Source organism: Lytechinus variegatus, chromosome 10, assembly GCF_018143015.1.
Source record: "Lytechinus variegatus isolate NC3 chromosome 10, Lvar_3.0, whole genome shotgun sequence".
Classification (NCBI taxonomy): domain Eukaryota; kingdom Metazoa; phylum Echinodermata; class Echinoidea; order Temnopleuroida; family Toxopneustidae; genus Lytechinus; species Lytechinus variegatus.
In genome coordinates this window covers 13,945,018-13,959,485 of record NC_054749.1, presented here as the reverse complement: position 1 = coordinate 13,959,485, position 14,468 = coordinate 13,945,018, and the positions used below count along the sequence as shown (strand labels likewise).

General features: G+C 37.0%; 1 protein-coding gene across 1 annotated transcript in view; it reads right to left on the bottom strand.

Annotated features, from left to right (window-relative positions):
• Window positions 1-5,829: 5,829 nt before the first annotated feature.
• The window catches only part of LOC121422493 (growth factor receptor-bound protein 2-like), a 29,780-nt gene continuing 21,141 nt past the window's right edge, over window positions 5,830-14,468 (bottom strand). Inside the window, exons 5-7 of the mRNA XM_041617581.1 lie at window positions 10,316-10,594; window positions 9,622-9,678; window positions 5,830-7,589 (exon numbers count right to left, since the gene is read on the bottom strand). Of these exons, the coding sequence (XP_041473515.1) occupies window positions 7,410-7,589; window positions 9,622-9,678; window positions 10,316-10,594 (516 nt within the window). The 3' untranslated portion in view covers window positions 5,830-7,409. The remainder of the gene's footprint in view (window positions 7,590-9,621; window positions 9,679-10,315; window positions 10,595-14,468) is intronic.

The window sequence follows — 14,468 nt, the reverse complement described above, 5'->3', positions numbered from 1 at the left end:
GGAATATTCATTTTGCTCTTTGTTACCATGATACCAAATGAAAATCTGCCATTTTGTTGAATTCATTTGTATTTTATTATTATTTATTTAATTATTGTTATAATTATTTTTTTATTATTAATTTTGGTTATTTTGTTATTTTACTTGATTTTATTTTATGACTTATCTATCTATCTCTCTATCCATCCATCCATCTATCTATCCATCTATCTTTCTATCTATATATCTATTTATTTTTTTATTTTTTTTTTTGGGGGGGGTCTGTACCTTGGCTTCCCCAAAAGTGCATACCAGTAATTATTATTCTGTGTTTCCAATGTTCAATATGCTACATTGTGTTATTGTCACCAAGGGCAAAGTCTATATAAGCATGGGAATACATACACTAACTTGGACATGTCCATGAATGATCAGCGATATGCAGTTGTACTTTGGGTGAATACAACGTAGCCCCCACGGGGTATAGCGTCGTGCGTCATTTTAACCCAATGGTTACTGTACAAAGCGTATGAAAAATGTGTAATTCGGTAGTGAGCAGGTTAATGTCATTGGCCCGTATTCTGAAGTCAGGTTTAACTTAAACTCAGGTTTAAAGTTGTGGTTTAAGTATGGATAGCCAGTTGTTACATAGATCACTATTAAACTGTAGAGATACCATATTTCAGCTTATTTGGCTCTCAAATCATTCATAATTGTCTAGGAAGTATAAAAAGACGATTTTCTTCACCATCGAATCAGGAAAAAGCACAGCAAACATAAGAAACATAAAAATTTTGACACTTCCCATAATTATAGCAGAGAGTTAGACCATGATCTACAGTTAAACTGACTTCAGAATACGGGCCATTATGTCCATAGAAACTTATGGAATGGAATGGATGGATCTGATATAAAAAGCGAGTTTTTCATGAAGTTGTACACAACTTTGATTCTCAGTCATTCTACATGTATATTCATCCCTGCTGAATAACAGTTGGGTTTGTTTTTTTTGCACAAATTAATGACTATTATTTTGGAGATACATATTTAGACTGTTGGTTAATATTTCATTATCCCAAAGTCAACACTGAGCTGATAACCAACTTTGTAATACATGATACTTTCATAGGTCACTTGTTACTGAATAAGAAGATGGCTTAAGGGCAGACTGCACCAGCCCGAGTTTGCAAATTAGCGTGCTACTTCTGATCCGGCAAATTATCCTGATCTGAACAATCTCAAAATTATTTGCAATGAAGATGCAATTATCGCGCTAGTTCGCGCAGGATTAATCAACTTGGGATTATTTGCAAAATAACGCACTATTTTACAAATTATCCTGCTAATTAAATTCGCAGGTGCAGACGCACTCTGGATTCTTTATTCACAGCGTCAAGACCATAATGCATCAATGCCTCGCTCGAGCAGGAATCGTTCTTGCGATGGTGGAGACGGGGTTTCTTGAATCTCGAGATTAATCACGAAGAGAGCAAATCGGGCTAAAATCTTGAGATTGAGCAAACTCGGGCTGGTGCAGCGCCACCTGTGGTTATGAAATAAACTTCAAACTTTATCCTGAAAAGGAGATTATCTAGTGTAGAGTGACGTGGCAGCTACCTTGCATTATGTCTTATATTAGTGGGGCTGAAATATATCTTTTTTCCACAACTATTCACACACATACATTTTGATAGACTCTCTGTGTACCATACATTTTGATAGACTCTCCGTGTACTTCTCAACTTTGCATGGAAAACTGATTAGACAAGCGCTGGCCCTGTAAGTGCATTGTTTGATTGTTAACCTGTCACTAAAAGCTCATTGAAACATAATTCTAGGGACTAATTGAATTTCAAAGTCATGTCCTCTTGGATTTGGGATCGCCATCTAAAATTGGCCCCTCAACCAATGCCATGACAATTACTCCTATGTTTTCCGACGTACATAACATGTATCGATTCTCATTTACCTATTAAATCTGTAAGATCTTTCCCTTTAAGACTACCTCCATGACTTCAGCTAGAGTCCGAAATGCCTTGCCACATCCTGATTCATATATGTACTCCACGAAAACCACAGAGATTGGTCATGTTTATTATAAAGAACCAACATTTACATCGAAAGTTTCCATCTTCAATATTAATTGTGCTTAGAATGCCCCCCCCCCCCCAACAAAAAAGGGGGGATACAGGAATGCAAAAAAAAAACTTCAATACAATGGAAGTTGTCTTGAGCATTGTTAATATATCATTTTATTTTCTTTTTAAATAAAACATGAGTAGCACATGTAATACAAATTTATACATTAGGTACATGATTGTCACAATATTTAAATATAACCACGACTTGGAACGTATAATCTCTTTACAATTGACTGAGATCATATGACAAGAAAAATATATGTACCCTATTTATACCCTATTTAAAATTTGATTATTGAGAAATTCATTCAGACATGCACCTCATCTTGTATGGTAATTTTGATTGAGAAAAAAAGAAAACACATCTGCACTGTATGTACAAAAGAGCCCGCCTGGAAAAATTACATAGGAATGATTACTTTAAAAATTTTCAAAATCGAAACAAGACCTTTAAATGGTCGAGAAGTCTATGTATGGCTCCTGGTGCGGTCATAAAACTGTTTGTAAGGGTTACAAATGACTCTATGCATGACTGGAAAATCATCATTACAATGATTCAAGATTCACGTGTGAAAAGGCCCATAATGTTTGAAAAGCAATCCCAGGATAATTAGAATAATATTCTAGGGGCCTTTTCACATGTGAATCTTGAATTGTCATTGTAATGATGATTGCTATTGTAGTTGTGACAGTGATTAGCGTTCATGATTCTAATCATGTTCTAGTTTGGTTTCACATGTGCCTTATTTTTCACTGGAATCGTCATTCAAATTACAATTTTTTTACATTGTGAAAGGGCGGCAAGACTGCCTGGACAAATGGCCCCCAATCTAATATAAATGACGGAAGTCACAGAATAGACTATGGCAAGCTAACTGTGATTCTCTATCACCTACAAATGAAACATGCTGTGATTTTACAGACCGTTATTATGTGAACAAATTTTCAAATGGATACTGTACCTGTTACCATTCAAACCGTGTCTTCAATATCATGCTCAACTTCAAACTCAAATAACTGGTAACATGGTACATGTATATACGTACTGTGGGGGGTTATTATTTAATGCCAATATGTCTAAACAGCATGTACCAAGTAGAAAAACCTCTGCTTGTAATCCAAACGATTGATGGCCCTAAGAAAGTCTATGGTAAGCCATGTACAAAAAAGTTTAAATTGTTACTCTTCATAACCCCCCCCCCCCACCCCCCATTATAAAAATCCAGTGATGAACAAGTAATAAAGCTTACTGCATGCATTTTGGTGGCACTTATTTTCAGAATGTCCTCAAGAAATACAATAAAATATTCATAGCATGTATATACTTCTAGAACATTCCATTGAAAGCAAAAGAGATGTTGCGGGCAAGTACAACCAATTAAACGAACCAACTACACCTAAAGATATTACCACACATTTCAATAAAATTTGGCAAATTAAAAGAAACCATGATGGATATTTTGTGAAAGCTCTAGAATAATATATACGATCCACACCTTGATGGCATACACATGAGACTTTTTATGTAATGACGTGACAGCTCAGTCGGGAGAGCTGGTGTTTTGGGTTTGGGGTTTTGTGCACTAGTGCCTTCTGGTAAGGCATTTATCCTCATTACCAGGTCCCTCGAGAGGACCTTAAGCCGTTGGTCCCCTGGTTGCTTGCTTACAAGCATTCATGCTTTCTTAGCAATCAGGTAAAAAAAATCAACACCAACCAACAAAGGTGTCATCACTTTTTGTTAGTGATGTTGCAAGAAATCAATGTTAATGCAAGATATGATTGAGATGATACTGCTTAATTGACATTTGAAGCATGAAATATTGCTATTATTTGGATAGTGGGGATCACCTAAATTTGATTGGAATTAATACATAAACACCGTAATTCAAAATCATGCACTGTTCACTGCAGTCCCATTCAGTGGATATGGTGTTATTTCTTACAGTTGAGCAGTTTCCCATTTATCTAGTTTAATGAAACATAAACAACATTATTTGTGCATGTTACATGATCATGATATTGCTTTTATACTGATCCATGGCAATACTGTGATAAAAATTTGGCTGTAAGTAAGTCTAGATACACTGTATTAACATAAAAACAGAACAATCTTTACATGAAAACAAAAATAGTTTGGCAAGAAAGGACATGAAAAACACAAACGAAAATCAAAGAAAGAAAATAAAGAACCAAGTTCAACCTGGGAAATGGCAAGAAAAAAAATCACATTTAGGCCCGTATTCTGAAGTGTGAGTTTATAACAGAGATCATAACTCTGCTAAAATTATGGGAAGCCACCAGTTAAATGTCAACATTTTTTGTTTCTTAATTTAACTTTGCTCTTTCCCCCATTAATTAATGGTGAAGAAACAAAATGTGGTTAAGGAAAATCATTTCCTGACAGTTGTGAATAATGCGTGTGTCAAATGAGCTGGTAAATTTAACTTGTTGAAATTTTGTGTCACAATTGGCTATCCATAGTTAAACCACAACTTTAAACCATGGCTTAAATTCAACCCAAGTTCAGAATACAGGCCTTAGAAACTACCCTGAATAATCAATTGATTATGATATATATATATATGTATAAATAAATCCTTTGTCGGAACTGTGAAACTGCATGATGTGAAATACAACGTTAAGCGTTGGCTATTAAGACTGATTTGCTTATGAGTGACATGAAACAAGTTAGATGGTTGCTAGCCCAGTAATAGTATGGCTCTATTGTTGTAAATGTAATAGCTTGTACCTTCCCCCCCCCCATTTTCATTCCCTTTTTCCTTGCTCTTTACAGAAGAGCTTCCATACGTTAAAATCATGTTCAGCTCAAATACGTTTTTTTTTTCGATATACGACAAGAAAGCTGCTTGGACAATCGATAAGTATGTCTATTTACATTTTAAGATATATACAGACTCTATATAACAAAATAATAGCAATACGTGTAGTAATTAATGACCCTTTGCACCTTGGTTTCATAAACAATGAACAGAAACGAATCTGTATGATTACATTCAACGCATGTGAAAAGGAATTTTATAACACGATATCCACTCATGTACAGTCACGCAGAATAGAACTTCTGTGATGGTGCACATTATTATATATGACGAAAATATGGTGACAAGTGACCTTGATTTTGAGACAGTTTCCGATAGATTATGTAGTTCAATGATCAGTTTTCCCTTTAAGAATAAAATCAAAGGAACTAAATACATACATCGATGCTCCCTTTGGCCACCTTCCAACAATCACTACACCTTCCCCCTCTGCCCCTCCCAAACAAACAAAATATTAATATTCCCCTTAATATTTCTTTGTTGTTAAGTTCAATTTTTGTGTGCATACTGGACTGGGGGGCCCGTATTCTGAAGTCAGGTTTAACTTAGGCCATGATCTAACTCTGTGCTAAAATTATGGGAAGCCAAACGTGTCAAAATGTTTATTAAGTTGTATGTTTCTTATGTTTACTGTGCTCTTTCCTGATTCATCGATGGTGAAGACAATCATGTTTTATACTTCCTAGACAATTATGAATGACTTTAGAGCCAAATGAGCTGATATATGGATATCTCTGCTGTTTGATATTTATGTAACAATTGGCTATCCATACTTAAACCACAACTTTAAACCCGAGTAAAGTTAAACCGAACTTCGCAATACGGGCCAGGGTGTTTCTACATTTGATAACAAGTTTTGATGGGAATGGATGGTACGTCATGAGATGACAATAGGTTTGGCTTCATACGTGCACACCCAAATCCCATTCACTATTCAGATCAGCAAGGATGTTTTTTGTTGACTCGCTACCCCTCCCTTGCTCCTCTCCGTTTAAAGACTCGACCGACCTTCAGACTTCCTCTTGCTAAATCAGAGTTTGGCAGCAAGCCCAAAAACATACATGTAGCACCTTCCTGTACAACAAGGTAGAAAGCATACAGGTCCTCCTTGAAGTCTAACGCAATCTTGGTGATCTATGCAAAGGAAAAGTATTGTCAACAAGCGACGGGTACTCCCGACATTCCCAAAGCCATCCACAATGTTTGAAGTAAAGGAGGAACTTCAAAAGGCCTCTAACAACCACCTTTGGAACTGTCGCCAACTTGGCCAACTTCCCCGTTATGCTACAAGACCTCTTCACATCAAACGTCTTTAAATGCAATTTGGCACGATTTATACTCCCTTCCCCTCCCCCAATTTCCTGTTATTAAGGTAATATCCTTTCTATTTTGACATAAAACCATGGTTCTTCTTCCTACATGTGAGGAAAAACATGTAATCTCTACTCCACGCCACCTGGAAATTGGCAATCTGGCTGTTCATTTTTCATAACTGTTTTTCCTACTTTGAAGGAATTCATTGTCTTTTTTAAAAATTGGAGGAAACATATCTTTAATTCATCGACTATGTTTGTATTTTGGCAGAAATGAAAAAGACGAGATATGATTTACCTGTAGATTTCAAGTTCCTGATTGGTGATATAAATACTCCTTTGATTTCATTCACTCTTTTATCAAGACTTCTAGGCTTTCCCATTCAGCATTTGTGCTCGAAATGCCTGAAATGTGATTTTTGTTTAAAATATACATTTTATGGACAAGTTTTGGCATGTGATCAATACATATTTAAAAACAGCTCTCACTGAACATTAACAGTAATATTCAGTATATAGGATAATCTATGTATAAACAATGGATAAAAAGCTCTGAAGAAAACTGGTATCGGCACAAGTATGGTTGAATCATATTTCCCATAACAATACACCACTATCCACTTTCAATCAAGCGTACATGATTCTTTAGATTAAAAGTTCTTGATTTATAAATGGATGGAAACAAAACATTCAATATATACTGAAGCTTTATGCAATAATACATGTAAAAAAAGTGAACATATTAAATACAATGTGTAGCATTTTTTTTTAACAGTCCATGTTGGCATATGAAATGAAACATACATGTAGCTATGTGCAAGAACATGTACACCGTTGCCATTCAATAAAATATGTAAACACATTTCATCAAGCTTTGATGGCGCAAGCCACAGGGGGTCGCTGACTTCATACCATGGCATGGCAGGAACTGGGATCTATGATATCCAGTGTCACATTCACCGTTCTCTCATGTCGATGCAATACAAGCACACCATTCCATGTTCAATGCGCCGCATAGAAGTAAGATTTTGAATTCATTCATCCATGATCATCATCATCATCAGAGTCAAATGTCTTTTTTCTTTGAACGTTCGATCATCGAAGGATAACGGAGCAAAAGTTGGTGTTAATTATTATAAGACTTTGACATAGGGAGCCGGGAGCATGCCAGTGCGGCCATCCACCATGCCACGCCACCAGTCCTTGGTGGGCTTGTCGATGAGGGTGATGATGTCCCCCTTGCGGAAACACAGTTCGCCTTCTTCCTCAGGGTCAAAGTCATAAAGAGCCTGTAGCCTCTGCTGTCTTTGATCCTAATAAGAGAACAAAGAAAGAACAATCAATCTACAGAATAAATTCCATAGAGGAATTTTATATTGCGTGTTCGTTCATCAGAACAAGTCAACCTCTCTACTTGCAGTTTACTGATATATCATTACCCTTGTCATTGGATCCAGGTGGGTGTTTCATAAAGCTGTTCGTAAGATATAAATGACTTTACGCATGACTGGTGATCCTTTTTTTTGCTATGTGATATCCGTATGTAATTGATTTATGACCTAAGAACATGTTCCAGTCTTGCGTAAAGTTGTGCGTAACTTGACAAACAGCTTTATGAAACACCCACCAGGTCATTGGATCCTGGCTTGCCCACAGATTTTATGCACTTCTCCACTCCCTAGGGAGCATTCGATCCCTTCCCAACAAGAGATTTGCCAAACTCAATTTTGCCTGGCATACTACTGTACAATGGTTTTTACATCCTCCTCGGTGCCCATTTTAACACCGGGTAGAGAGTGGCAAAGTATTTGGCAAAGAATGGTTAGTCTGCCTGCAGACCCTTGGTTTTCGCAATTCGAATAGTACATAATAAAGAGTCTGAAGTAGTGAGACTAGATTCAATGTGTACTGAGGACACAGACGGAGTCCATGGCCTGTATTCTGAAGTCAGGTTTAACCTAGACCGTGGTCTAACTCTGTGCTAAAAGTTTGGGAAGCCAAAATTGTCAAAATTCTTATTAAGTTGTATGTTTCTTATGTTTACTGTGCTCTTTCCTGATTCATCGATGATGCAGACAATCATCTATTCATACTTCCTAGATATTTATGAATGATTTGAGAGCTAAATGAGCTAAAAAATGATATCTTTACTGTTAGAAATTTATGTAACAATTGGCTATCCACACTTAAACCACAACTTTAAACCGGAGTTTAAGTTAAACCCGACTTCAGAATACGGGCCTACGTGTCTATAAACTCTAAAAGTGAATGATAAAAGGACCAAAGGAAAAGAACAAGCCATTTCATCAATGAGAAAAACGGATTATGAAAGTTCTTGGTTAATCATTCACAATATGAAAGAAAAAGACTTTCTTAGATACATGTAGGCTTCATAATGAAATAAGAAAGAAGTGGTAAATATAACCAAGGCTGTGGGAAAAAAAACATGATTGAAAGTGAGATGTGCTAAAATAGCTGATATGACAAATGAGAAGAGGAGGCTCATGAAAGAAAAGAAACTATTGTGTGGGAGGGTGGTGCACAAAGTGAAAGCACAAAAGAAAATAATGTCATGTACAGGTGAAAGATCTACTAGATAGGAATAGTGCAATAAAGGTGAGATATAGGGGAGGTATACAGAGGGTTCCCAGCCCATCAGGGAAAATTCAGAGAATCTGATAAAAAAAATACCTCAAATCAGGGAAAAATGCCTCAAACGAGGGAAAAATCAGGGAATTTTGATAAGCCCAAAAGTCGAAAGCACGGTAGTCAGTCAGACTGTTAAATTTGGTTGCATATCAAAACAACATCCATTGAATGACTGGTTATGGTGGTACTAATTAGTTTTACATTATTGTTTTTATGCTGAAAATACATGTTATTCACTGCAACAACTTAGAAAACGTGCGAAACTGGGAATGGGTTTGAATAATTATCAGGGATATTTCAAACTTCGTCAGGGAAAATCAGGGACTTTGGTTTTCTTTACAAAAAAAGCAATTCAGTTGCTATAAACACGTAATTACAACATTAAGGGGGGCCTCCATTTTACAAGCTCTGCTTTTCGGTTGGCCCTCCCTCCCTTTCAATTATTTATATATCTCGATTTGATGATTGTCTATTGTAATTTTAGAATGTTATCTTTTTTTGGATGTACTTCAAATGTGATTATAATGTTACTATGTCAATTGTATCATAATTGTAAATATGAAATTGAAAGTGGAAAAATAAAATAATTGAATTGAAATTGAAAAAAAAAGCTGGGAACCCTGATATAGGTAAATAAAGGAGGAATAATAATACAGGGGGAAAGGAGATGAAGAGAGCTGTGGGTGACTTTCTTACCGTTACACCTCCTGTGGGTTGCTTTCTCCTTGAGTCCCAACCGTTAGGAGCAGATTGCTATGGAAAGAACAAAAACGACAACCAAATTACTCTCAGAGCACTTTAATGCATTGCCTTTATCATCTGATTATGAACATAGAGTACAATGACAATGAATTTCAGAAAACCTTATATCAATACATGGATTACAGGGCAGTGCTTCGTGAAGCTTACTGTTCATGATTTTCATCATTTCGTTTCTAATACATTCTGAGTGAATCAGATGCAAGGATTTAAAAAGCTTATTGTCTCATCCAAGACGAGAGTGGAACCTCGTGCACATCAAAGTCTACAATTGTCAAATCCTGGACAAGAATTGCAAGGAAACTGTATCCTCTGTTTTTTACTGGGAAAAAAAGCTTTAAAAAAGCTTTAAGCATTTCCTGGTTTTACAAGTCATTTATCACACTTGCTCCAAAACTAAACTCATCACTTTTCACAAACTAAAGCTTAAACCAAACTGGCATATGTATGCATCAGATTGATTTTGTCAATAAAGCATTTGATTTTGTCGAGGCTCTTGACTTTATACCAATTCCAAATGGGACGTATTCACTGATTTCTTTGGAAGGGACCTAAACCTCATCCTATTTATAAATGTCATTATTTTTTCTAGTTCACATGAATTTTAAAGAATAATATAAAATCTAATCACCATCATGTTATTCTGGGAATGCCTTGTGTTGACGTCCCAGCTATTGTGTACGGGCTGCTGAGATGCATTCACGCCTCCGTTGCTGAAGTGCCTTCCGCTCTGGCCGTTGCTGCCAATGTAGCCGGGGCCGGGTGCTTTCTGGGCGAAGCCGTTGTCCATGGGTTCTCCTCCCCCTCCATCCGATCTCAGCATCTTCAGGTGCGGGAACTTCTGCATGGTCTGTTCCATACGCTGCATGTCAACCAGGGTGATCACGTTTCCGGTCTTCACACCGGGTGTCTTGATAGAAAATGAAAATGAAATGTAGAATACTTTTAGAGTCATGCAAGATCAACTCAAGAAGAAAGCAGGAATGCAAGTGATCCAAGGCAATGACCATGGATCAAGCATCTTCTGCATGGTTTGTTCCATATGCTGCATGTCAACCAGGATGATCACATTTCCAGGGGCCCAAAACACAAAACTTAGCAATGATCGTAGAACATTTTTCTACGATTTATTCCATCGACTACAATGTACAATCAATTGTAAAATCAGGCGTACGATCAATCGCTAACCTTTGTGTTACGAGACCCAGGTGTCTTGATAGAACGGACAAAATAAATGTAGCTACATTTATATGGAATCTTATTTGGGGGGGTGTTTTTAAAGGTTTAAGAACGACTTAGAGTCACACTTAAAAGCTGACGCGCAACTTGATAGGTAACGCGCAATCTGATTGATGGGTGTGCGGTAGTGCACGTCCTGTGCGTATGTTCTGACCAATGTGGTGATGTCTTCTTTACCGTACGCAACTGAGAATTTAAGTGCGACTCTAAGTCACTCTTAAATCTTTGTAAAACACCTCCAGATTACAGGTTTGAATAGAGGATGCTTCAGCAGGGCTGAAATCTGGGCAGCCACTCAACTATGGAATTGCTGTACTCGGGCACGATCAGAAAAACATGGACACGTATGTAGAAAGGGTAGTGTCTGCTGGTTGAGTTGCGATACGCAAACTGACACATTCATAGGGTGTCAGGTATGCCAAATATCAGCAACAAATTCCTGAAGTTGACGCTTAAATCAGAAACTCTAGAGTATATTCCTGAAAAAAAAAACATTCTGGATCTTGGCATGACTAGGACAATTCCTTGATTAACTGTATTTCCATGAGGTTTCTTGTTATTGTTTAAGGGTATAGTTCACTAAACACATGTTGGAAAATGTTGATGGGGTATGAATGTAGACCAATAACAAAACTGATGCATTTAGATTTCATTTTCTAACTATGGTGGAATGTGTATACAACATAGCCTGGCACCTTTATATCTCAGTCACATTTGATCTACGGCGGCCATACAGCAAATCGAAAACGGCCGTTTCATTCATTTGTATTCAAACCAACTATATAATGAACAATGTTAAAATGGCCGTTTTCGACTCGCTGTACTGCCACCGTAGAGCAAATGTGACTGAAGTAGAAGTTATTCTTTTTTTACAGTTACAAGTTCTTCCCACAGCCCCTTGATGTAGAACCTTGGCTGGGTGCACATTGAGTTATATGTATATCTGTTTATTGGTGTACATGTATTCCAGAAGCTCTAGAGCTCTAGAACAAAAAGATTCACCCTCAATTATGAAGGCCAAACTGAGTCATAAGGAAACCACGACAGATGCATCTAACAATGAAGCATTAAATTTAAAGGCAGTTTGAAATTTTGGAAAACATTTAAAATAAAAATAAATTATTACAGCTTTAGCTACATGTAGTAATCAATCACAATTGTAATGCTTTAGGTCAGACAGGAGTAGCCATAGCTTTGTAATCTAAGCAGTCAGTTTGAGAATGGATCAACAATGTTAACTGCAAATAAAGGTACCCATATACTGTCTTCACTTCAAGAAAGCATGGTCTCTGTCGGTGCCTCTCATCATGCTGCTGCACTAGGCCACCCATCCCATCTGCCCACTATAAGCGCTCCTTAGTCTCGATCTAGACTATTATTTGTTTGGAAACCCCAATGGTGTGTACACTGTATGCAATGAGTGAGTATAGGGTGTTTCCAAACAAATAACTACAAACGTCTAGATCTAGACTACATGTAGGTGCTGTCAGATACAGTGTATAGTAAACCATGTTATTGGTGAACACTTTGTACAAGAAAGAGATAGTATGCACAAGCCTCTTCTAAACAAGTTTTCTACTTCACCTTGTAGTTAATTCATCCCTTTAAATGTACAAGCGTGTATCACTACCTAAGCTAAATGGATTCCAGGAAATGATACATTCAAACTGTCTAAATTGTCTTCCGTATCAAAACAAGAACAAATCCTATGTGTACATCAAAGCACTCGTGTGATGTGGACATTGACCTGCACTGTATAACTCTTGTTTTCGCAGCATGTTTGACATACGCCAGCCCTGTACACCAGTCGCAGCAAAAACAGATGCTTGGACCCGTATTCTGAAGTCGGTTTGAAATTAGACCATGGTCTAACTCTGTGCTAAAACTATGGAAAGCCAAAAATATCAAAATTTTCTTTGCATTACTGTGCTCTGTCCTAAGTCATGAATGGTGAAGAACGCTATCTTCTTTATCCCTCGGATTTGAGAGTGAAAATGAGCTGATGAACTTAAATCTACTGTTAGAGATTTATGCCACTATTGGCTATCCACAGTTAAACCACAAATTTGAAACAGAGTTTGAATTAAATCCAACTTTAGAATACAGGTCTTGGAATCACAAAGGCATCAAGAACCGGGTCCCATCAATTTCATTATAAAAAGACTTGTTATAGTATTAAACAAGTGCACAATTTTTATTGAACAAAATAACCATCAGCCTATCAGATAGACGGATCTCAGTAGCTTTTTAACTTTTTTTTACACGTTTTATGAAACAGGGACCCGACCAGCAGTGTGATCAAGGTGTGTGGGGTTACAGTATCCCACATATGAAAGTGAAGTGAGTGCACCTCATCAAGAAAGGTTTATTTTCATTTGGTCCAATGCCAATTCATCCAATTGCCAACTCGTCTACTATCGTTTGGTCTACCATCAGTTCATCCAATATCCACATGTCTAATTGCCATGTAGTCCATATACCATTTGGTCTAATTAGACTAAGTGTTAATTGGGCAAAATGAATGAAAATAAAATTAACATTAGACCAACTGCTTGTACTGCATGAGACGAAATGGTCACAGACCAACAGGTGATTAGACAAAGTGATGATTGAACCAAATGGTTGTTAGACGACATGCTGATGGACGGACTGGCATGAGACTAAATGAAGGTAGACCATGTGGTGAGTGTACTGTGGTGAATGGACAAGTTGGCAGCTACGATTTGTCAATTTACCCAGAGAAACAATTTTCACTTTTTCTTTCTTAGACTTAACCCTAAAGGGCTGATTCAGCCCCCCCCCCCTCGACATTTTTCGCGATAAATCTGCCGCGCAAAATTTTTTGACAGCGTTGCTCACTGACTTTTTACTTTCAAGTCTCGCGCAACTTTTGAGACCACAATTGTGACCCCCGGGTACGCGGTTCCAAAATTACGCAACATTTCGTAAGTGCATGCAGACCCAAAATTACTCAAAAACGTGAATTTGTGTACAAATCCAATGCAAATAGTGTTCTTAGCCAAAATTCATAAATGTATTATTATTTTTCGTTTTACTGCTTAATATCAATTAATTTTATCTTGTTTATGGTCAAAATAAAGTCCCAGACAATTTCCATTTAAAAAACAATAAAAAACAAAAAGTCGAAAAACAAAGAAATACATAAGAAATTTAGAAAACAATAGAATACATAAGAAAATAAAATGTGATTTTGAAATTTTTTAAAAATCAATTTGATCAAATGCCTATCTAGAGCATGTCAAACAAAAATTGGCATTTCAGGGGCATTATTTTATTAATTAGAGCAAACTTATGATTTTACGCATAAATTAGCATAATTAATGAGACATGAGATTTTTCGCAGAATTTGATGTTATAGTTTTGTAGATAATGCCATGGGTAACGCGTGTGCCAATTTTCGTCGCGATCGCGCGATCTACGGCCAAGATCATAAGGGGGGGGCTGAATCAGCCCCCCCCAGTCTTCTTAAGCGTCGAAATAGCCCAGTCTATTTAGGGTTAAAGGTATTATTTAACTTTGTGAGC